Here is an 8,806-nt window from a genome sequence, read left to right on the forward strand (position 1 = left end):
ATCCCCCTCTAGTGTTTATAAATCCTAACACCCTTCAGTCTCCGCAAAGAACTTCCTGTTGTGTCAGTTTGGATCATAAATCCACTGATCCTGAAAACTAGAATTTGAATTTCTACATGAGTTTGTTTTTTTTCTCCTCAAAAGCAGACTAACCTTGCATTCTACCACGCTCTGATCAGATTCACAGGTGACGTAAATCTCATCCACAGCTCGACGCAGGTTGTCAAAGAGGAAAGCCCAGTAGCGTGCTCGCAGGTCCACCTTTCGGGGCTGTCTGACTTTGGTGGGGCTCTTCTCTGGCCCCTTGTCCAACAAGGCACCAGCTGGGCCTTTACTTTCCAGACCAGCATTCTGGGGAGAAGTGTGGACCAAACATTATGGTAACAATGACAAAGTCATGCAAGCCCTTGGTTGTTTAGAAATAGCGGCCACAGTACTTTTTTACCATTGTAAATTACATATTATATGCTTTATATTACCAACAATGAATATATAGCATGAGGGAAAAATGGGGAGATTTAAACCCTGTGGTTTCAACCTGAGTGCGACAGGAAGTTTTAAATATAGAATAGAAAGCATCAATATAAATGGATGTATATGGGAACTAAAAGAAAACAATATATTAGATTAAATTGCATTTTACTAAACCAGTTAGGGACATACTGTTGTTGGCAATAATCTTGCTGCCACATTCTCCTTGTAGCCTGTCGCAATCTAACACCTATCTTTTTCTAAATTTTGCAACCTTAAGACATCTAATGGACATCAGGCTATAAACTGAAAATGAAGTTAAGGGATCCGACTTAAGATGTTTTTGGTTGAATGCAGCAAAGGTATATTCAGGCATGTCACACACTACACTGTAGGATTGGTCACGTTTTCCCCTTTTCTGTGTGAACTCATCTTTTCCAAGACTGACTTACAAAATGCAAAAATAGAGTTTCATGACCATCACAGATCCTCTTGCAGTGTGAGGAAAAAGAAAACATAGATTACTTGGTGAATGGTGTCCTCTAGTGGAATAAGATGATACACCAACCTGTTTCTTATTCCTTTGTTGCCCGGAGTTGATCCTGTGGGCCCTGGAACTGCCAACGGAGTTACTCTTGGACTTTGCTATGTGAAGATGAAAAATTAGTTTGTCAGACAAAGCATGGCCATGTTTTGCCTAGGGACCAGTAGCTACCTAAAACAAGTGAACCGGTTACAGGTTACAGAAGTTAAAATAGATACACTGTGTCTACACACTTAAATAATACGAATACAAAGAAGATTTATACAGTATACACACATACATATATACTGATTTAGGTGACAAACATAAGAAATTATCATGGACAATTATTAATGACATTATTATGTCATAGTTATGTAGTTTTAAGTAGTTGTTGACAAACACAAATGTCCAAAAACAGAGAGATGGACGAAACAATAAATATAATAGGAGTGTTGAAAGGTAAATGACTGACTATCCAGTTGCTGAAGATGCATGTTAATAGAAGAACCCGTGTGAGCCCCAAACTGAAAGCTTTCTGGCACAAACACAAGAGCAGCAAATCAGCCTAGAATAAAATAACTGAGCTGACCCAAAAAGAAAAGGGCAAGCCAGAACATAAGTAAGAAAGTGTGGGAGGCAGTGGTGAAGGTTTCTGAGTATGCTGGTCTAAAAGAAGCTTTTTTTTTTTATTTTTTTTTTTTTTTTTTTTTTTATTATTTTTATTTATTTATTTTTTTTTTAGTATGTGATGAGCGCTGCCATGTTATACAGAACTACAGCGGCATGCAAAACTTGAGTTCCCCTGGTCAAAATTTCTGTTACTGTGAAAAGTTAAGAGAGTAGAAGTTGACCTGATCTCCAAAAAAGGCATAAAGTTAAAAGATGAAAAAAATCTTTAACATTTTAAGAAAGAATTGTTTGGACTATTATTTTTGTTTTTTACAATTATAGAGTGAAAAAAAGGAAAGTAGCACTGTGAAAAAATTTGGGCACCCCAAGACATTTGAGCGCTCAGATAACTTTTATCAAGGCTTCAGACCATAATTAGATTGTTAGGGCTATGGCTTGTAAACAATCTTTACTAAAAAAGGTCAGGGGATGCAAATGTTACCGCTTTATAAATACTCTAACTATTAAAAACCCTGGCCCAACAATCAGCAGCTATGGGCTCCTCATAGCGCTGCACGATTATGGCCAAAATGATAATCACGATTATTTTGATCAATATTGAGATCTTGCCTATAGTTTATTTATAACTGCTTTCACATCCATATTGTGCTACAGATCTTTTACTAGTTCAAGACTAAAAATCATATCTCTGTATTTTTTGGTCGAAAATATACGGCTGCAATACATGTTCACATGAAAATTACCTAAAATACATAGTCTAGGATATATATTTATAAAAAAAAATAATAATAAATGGGTCCAGCACGGGTCGAATAGGTCAGCAGAGTTTAACATGTTGTGTGTATGAAATGTATGTATTGTCAGTGCACTGCATTTTTATGAACTATGATATTCTGGCCATGGGTCACATCTCTGGCCCAGGTCCAGCAGGCTCGGTCTCACGTGCTATTACTCTACAAACTGAAGCTAGTTGCATTCAATAACGTCTGTGTTTTTCCACCGTGGCCGCTGCAATGGCAGTTACCAGCGAAAACACTGGTACTAATACAAGTTTGCTTCAATATACAGCTGTGTTAATAACAATTAAAACTGTAGACAAATTTCAGATGTGTGGACCGGCGCTGTTGCCGCTGTGTCTCTCCATGTTGCTGGGGAGCCGCAGTGAGTGAATAAGGGCAGGGCTTACTCCATCCTCTGTGACTGTCCACATCTAGAAACTAAGCTGCGTGGAGCACGGAACAACACTAACTGGCAAATGATAAGACAGTGGTTTGCAGAGCGGTAGACTGGCTTTGCAAAAAAAAAAAAGAGAGCATTCTATGAACGGAATGACACATTTAAAATACCGCTCGATCACGCAAATTTGATCGTGGGAAGCCAAAATCATGATTAAAATTTTATTAATTGTGCAGCCATAGCTTCTACAGCAATAATATAAGGATTAAGTATATAAAGATATAAAAGGAAAATGATCCTAAATACACCTCACTTCACAATCAACTAACTCAAGAGGCGTAAACTGAAGGTTTTGCTAGGCCCGTACAGTCCCACAACATAAACATCATCAAAAATCTGTGGATAGATCTCAAAAGAGCAGTGCATGCAAGACCGCCCAAAAATCGTACACAACCAGAAGCCTTTTGCAAGAAAGAACGGTCAAAAACTACTCAAACAAGAATTGAGCTATGATACTTGTCAAAGGGGGTGTTACTAAGTATTGACCATGGAAGGTGTCCAAACTTTTTTATTATTTTAAAACTTCAAACGATGGTAAAAAAAAAGTAATCTTGCCTAAAATATCAGAATGTGTCATCTTTCACTTTGTCTTTGGAAAGCAAGTCATCTTTTACTTGCGTAGGTATACACAGGAGAAAAAAAAATGTATGGCACTTTTGCCTGTATTTGACAGGACAATGTAGTAAATGGGGGGGACAGAAAGAGAGAGAGAGGGGGGGGGTATGACATGCAACAAAGTTACAAAGGCCGGAAACAAACGCAGTCAATTTTGCTTATATGATTGCGCTGTAACCTTGTTGTGCCACACAAAAGATAATGTTCTACATAAGAGACCAGGCATCAGGGTAAGCTTTAGCCAAAATAAGATATTCTAAGCACTCCTTTATCATTAACCAGTCTAGACATGAGATAAATTGTAAACTGTAAATTGTAAACAGTGTGGAAACAGTGTGTTTAATCGTTCCCAAGTCTCCTGTAGGTGCACTGCGTAGCCTACAACGAGCATTTCTTGAAGTTGGAATCATGGCAGGAGGAGGAGATGACAGCGTTCAGGACATTTATCAGCCCTCTAAGAGAACTAAGTCTGAAGCATGGGAATATTAAGGTAATTATAAGAATGCCGAAGAACAGTTGATTGAAGATAGTTATCATGTCTGCAGAACGTGCAGGAAAAAAAGTTGCTGCTAAAGGCATTGAACACACTTTTAAAAACACAGTTTAAAACTGTAATAATTTTGGTCACTAGAACCATGAGGTTACATTTTCATACCGTTACATCCCTACAATGACTAGCACTGTCTGGTTTGGGTATGATCACAGACTGAATGATATTGCCAAAGATGGCCACTGTAATGCTGTACAATAAATGACTGAACATCTTCTATTGGCTTAAAGATATGGAAAATTGTCTGAAGTAAGCATCAGTTGCAACACCTACCACTGCACAATGAGGACCTAAACAATATAAATGTCATCCTTCATTTACTCTTGTGATGTTAATATGGCAATAATTCTAAAACCTGCCACAGAGCAGAATATTTTTCACATTAGCATGCACAGAAAGTTTGTTTTGCATGCAGCTACCAACCTTCCTCCTCTTTGTTCTCTAGAGGTACACTCCAGGCAATGAGGTTTCGAGCAGCACGGCCCTCCTCAGCAACTATTTTCCTCACTTTATCATGGCTGTTGGAGCGCTGAAACGATGCCTGTGTGAGAAACAGATTACAAACCTCAAATTTACACTTTATCTACAAGCCAAAGTTATATGGTGTAGAGTACTACGGTATGATATATGTGAGAATAGACTGAATAGAGTGGGATTCATGAGGTGACTTTGAATATATATCACAAAATGCTGCCCAAGATAAAGGCTTTCCCATCAGGTTTTTCTGAGAAACATGATGTATTGCACGACAAACACAAGGTGTCCCCACATTCACAACAAAGAACCCTTGGTTTGTAGTCGGTTTAGAGGATATATCTGTTCATACTTTATATTTTTCTTATTGTCAACAAATGCCATGAAAAGATCAACATGTTTTTTCTGTGTAGCCAAAGCTCCAATGTTGATGGATCAATGAGCCATGACACTGTCCCCAGACACTGTCTTTTTTGCAGTAAATATTCATTAGCAGCACACCAAATCTGGAGCCGATTTGGTTGAAATAATCCCAACAAATACTCTATCAACACATCAAACAGTGTGTAACAGAGTGCATTTAAGATACATCATTTGAACCTAAAACAGACGTAAATGCACAAAATACAAGACTTTTAAATGTTTAGATTAAAGAGAAGATACATACACCTATCCTGTGCTCATAGTAACACAAACATTTTCAATGTGTGCATAACAAGTTTATCAGTAAATTTCAAATTCAAAAGTACTGATTGCCATTAAAAATGACTATATTAAATCCCTACTCCTTCCATTCAATGAAAAATATGAATACTACTCTACCACAAGAGAGCATTTTGCAAAATGCTGTAATTATTTTCCCATCCCTGGTGTGTGGTTGTGAGCCAGGGTTGAAGCCACAATACTGCACACATTACATTTATGGAACAGGTCTACTAGCACAGACTGTGACAAGAAACAGCTAGAGGCAGGAGCTCTATACCCACTTTGTGCTCAGCATGCGTCCTGGTTGACCTACACATTGACTATGCATCAGTGAACTTGACTGCAACCTCGGGTGAAGCAGAGACTGAACCAAAACGAATAGAGCAAGAAGTCATACATCACATCTTCATTTATGAGACATTAACATTCCCAGTGATGGGGCGGCCTCTAGCTCATCCAGTGAGAGCGTGCGCCCCATGTAGGCTGAGTCCTTGGCAGCGGCCCAGGTTCAAATCCAACCTACGGCCCTTTGCTGTGTCATCCCCTCGCTTTCCATCCCCCTTTCCTGTCCGTCCACTGCTACTATCAAATAAAGGGGAAAAGCCTGCAACCTAATCTAACTGAGAAACATTCTGTCACATAACAATTTTGGTTTGAAACAGCTCATGCAATAATGCATAGAACAAATCTGTTACACACCCTATAAGCATCAATGCAATGAAAAAGACAAAAACACACAGTGTATCCAACAGTATACTTGATATAATTTGCCTGTTTAATCTTACATAACTAAATAATCGGACTTCTGGCAATCCAGTTACAAAACATAGAAGCTAACACCTAGCTAGAGGCTTATGATTCTGGATCTTCTACTTGTTGTGTTACCTCTCCCAGCAGAGTAGTCTGTTTTGTTCATAAACAAATGAAGTACAGAGGAAACCTTGCTATTTTGGTTGAACTACTACTATAAGATGTGGTTTCAGACCTTAAAAGTACATTGTTACCTGAAACCAACACAAAAATCGAGAGCCAGTTCTTCTCTTAATAGCAAATGAGTCACGGAACAAACTGTACTCTCTTTTCCTGGCTGTCTCTCACTAGCAACACAAATCTGACCAAAAAAAAAAAAAAATGAAATTCTCTTACAACACACTGCATTTGCAAAGAAGTTCATGTACAATTAATCTCTTATTCAAAGCTTTGAAGAAAAAAAAAGTGATAATGGTGATAATGGTGATAAAAAGTGATAATTGGCCTAGATTTATGTAACATGTAACAATGTTTGCAGACTATCCTTCAATGCCAGTAGAATGTGAACATGGCTCATTAGGCGTTACACGTGCAGAAAAAGCATCCGTGTATTGATGTGATAATATTTAATGTCCCTAAGGGAGATACCCAGCTGACCTACTTTTGGTGAGCAATATTCTTTACATGTCAACTGGCCTGGGCTTTATTTTGCCAAGTAGAAAAGGACTACAAAGAGACAAAAGAACATCAAACAACACAGGCTGAGCTAAAATGAGCAAGAACTAGTGACGTAGGTCAGCATCAATGCACCATCTACAATCTGTAAATATTTACACTGCGTTTAGTGGGCTTGGAAGCCATTTGATGACAGATGAATGCTGAGAGAATACCTTACCTACTTACAACTGATGGCTAACTATGTGCAGCAGACTGAGGCAAAAAAGGCTTACAGCAACATTCTGTTGATCCACTTAACCAGCTGTAAACAAACTGTCTCCTGGGCTGCACGGTGGAAATATAAGAAGCATTCATTGTTGGAGCAAAACTTCTGTAATATTCCCTGGCATGGCAATCCTTCCCCACACACCAGAGCAAGTGCTTATTTTCTAGATTATGCGGAGTAAGGGGCAAGTATAAGTTTGCCCTTTTAGCAAGGTCTACAAACATAATGCAAGTAGCAAGACAGCGGGTGAGATCTTGCTCATTAGGAGAGACACAGATCAAAAACCAAAATCAAAAGATTAGAGGATACATACAGAATAGAAGTACAGTCTGTAAGCAGGTTCCTCGTCCTTATCCACCCCTGACATAATTTTGCAGCCCACTTCAGGCAACCTGTTCCCCCTCACCAGCACTGCCACTTGTGCAAGGTGACATCGTCATCTGAAGATAGGACCAAAATAGACGCCTACTGTGTAGTCCACACTGCTATAGCAACTTGCCCAGCTGTGTCAACTCCTCTCCCAGTGGCGATTGAGAGAGACAAGTGCTCAGCAGTCCGCCAGTCCTGCCTTTCACGACTGTCTGTAATCTAGCCTGAGCTCTCAGTGCTCTGCTGACTTAGCAGACACTTCTTAGGCCAGACTCTCTGCCTGCTGCTGTCTATCTTCCTGCCACTGTCTTCTGCTCTCCACTGCATGTAGCTTGCTATATTTACAGCTTCTCTCCTCTGCTTTCCCTGCTCTACATCAGAGCCCCCACTGACACTCTCTCTCTCCTTCTGCCACAACACTGCGCAGTCATGTGCACAAAGCAGGCCTGCTGCTCTGCCCCCTATCCTGTGTTGTCAGTGATGATGAGAGTAGCTGCAGGCTCAGAGGCAGAGTGTGCTAATGCAAGCATGGCTGTGCATTAGCCACACAGGGTGATGCTCGGATTCTTATTGGACTCAGCATCCGATGATTCATGGGCTGCTGGGGGGGGAATGCAAGCCCACATGGTTTGACTGCCTACAAATGACACAAACTTACAAAGTCTGAAAGAAGTTGGGACAAACAGGGAGAGCTTACCATCTATGATACAGACTTGTCCCAATTACTCCCTATTCAACACTACTCCTGCTGTCACATTCTTGCTTTACTGATGAGACAATACACAATAATGCATTTTAAGCCTCTTCTAACAAATCTCACAAGGCCATTTATCATAATTTAGTTTTACGAGCGGGAGCTAGTGAAAGGAAAAACATCACGATAACACACACACACAGAAGGTATAAGGCCCTAAATGCTCTTTTTTTCTGCTGGTGAACCCTAGATCATCCAGTCACTTAGCTAGCTTAAGATGGCTAGGAGTGCATCGGAACTCTAAAGCTCTTGACTAAATACACGGCTGTATTTCAGCTGTTTAGAATGAGCTAAAATGTCAGTACGTACCTTCAAAGCGGCCATGGAGGCATTCTTGCTTTTGCCTCCTCCATGCGAAGAGCCTGAGCTGTTGCTACCAGACCTGTCCCTCCCGTCCCCACCTTGGCTAACTCTCGGGCCGAGACGGTGCTGCCCGGCGCCACGCCGTCGACCATCATGGCGGTTGTCTTTGGACATCGACCCCGTGTTCAATCCTTAACTAGCTACTCCGCGAGAAATAAAAGTCTACGGACACTGTTTTCTTGTTGTCAGAGTTGATGGAAAAAACATGCCAGATAAATACATGACAGCGAGGACAACCTAACAAAAGCAGGAAGTCTAATGCGTTTACATGTTTGACTGGCGATAGGATTATCCAATGATATCATCTTAATATCCTCGTGACATAAGCACCAGCCAATACTGCACAGTATAGTTCGGGTCAAAGGGCGTGTCCGATTTTCTTTGGGCGGGACTTCAAACTGTCTACCATGGCAACAAGAG

General features: G+C 40.2%; 1 protein-coding gene across 3 annotated transcripts in view; it reads right to left on the minus strand.

Moving 5' to 3' along the window:
- scaper (S-phase cyclin A-associated protein in the ER) overlaps positions 1–8,681 on the minus strand; it is a 61,295-nt gene extending 52,614 nt beyond the window's left edge. Inside the window, exons 1-4 of one of the 3 annotated variants that reach the window (XM_032523502.1) lie at positions 8,333–8,681; positions 4,452–4,569; positions 1,040–1,116; positions 154–351 (exon numbers count right to left, since the gene is read on the minus strand). In XM_032523502.1, the coding sequence (XP_032379393.1) occupies positions 154–351; positions 1,040–1,116; positions 4,452–4,569; positions 8,333–8,500 (561 nt within the window). In that variant the 5' untranslated portion in view covers positions 8,501–8,681. Of the gene's footprint in view, positions 1–153; positions 352–1,039; positions 1,117–4,451; positions 4,570–7,213; positions 7,672–8,332 lie in introns of those variants that run through there. The other 2 variants (XM_032523504.1, XM_032523503.1) reach the window with 2 other exon arrangements.
- Positions 8,682–8,806: the final 125 nt, after the last annotated feature.

Source organism: Etheostoma spectabile, chromosome 8, assembly GCF_008692095.1.
Source record: "Etheostoma spectabile isolate EspeVRDwgs_2016 chromosome 8, UIUC_Espe_1.0, whole genome shotgun sequence".
NCBI classification, from domain to species: domain Eukaryota; kingdom Metazoa; phylum Chordata; class Actinopteri; order Perciformes; family Percidae; genus Etheostoma; species Etheostoma spectabile.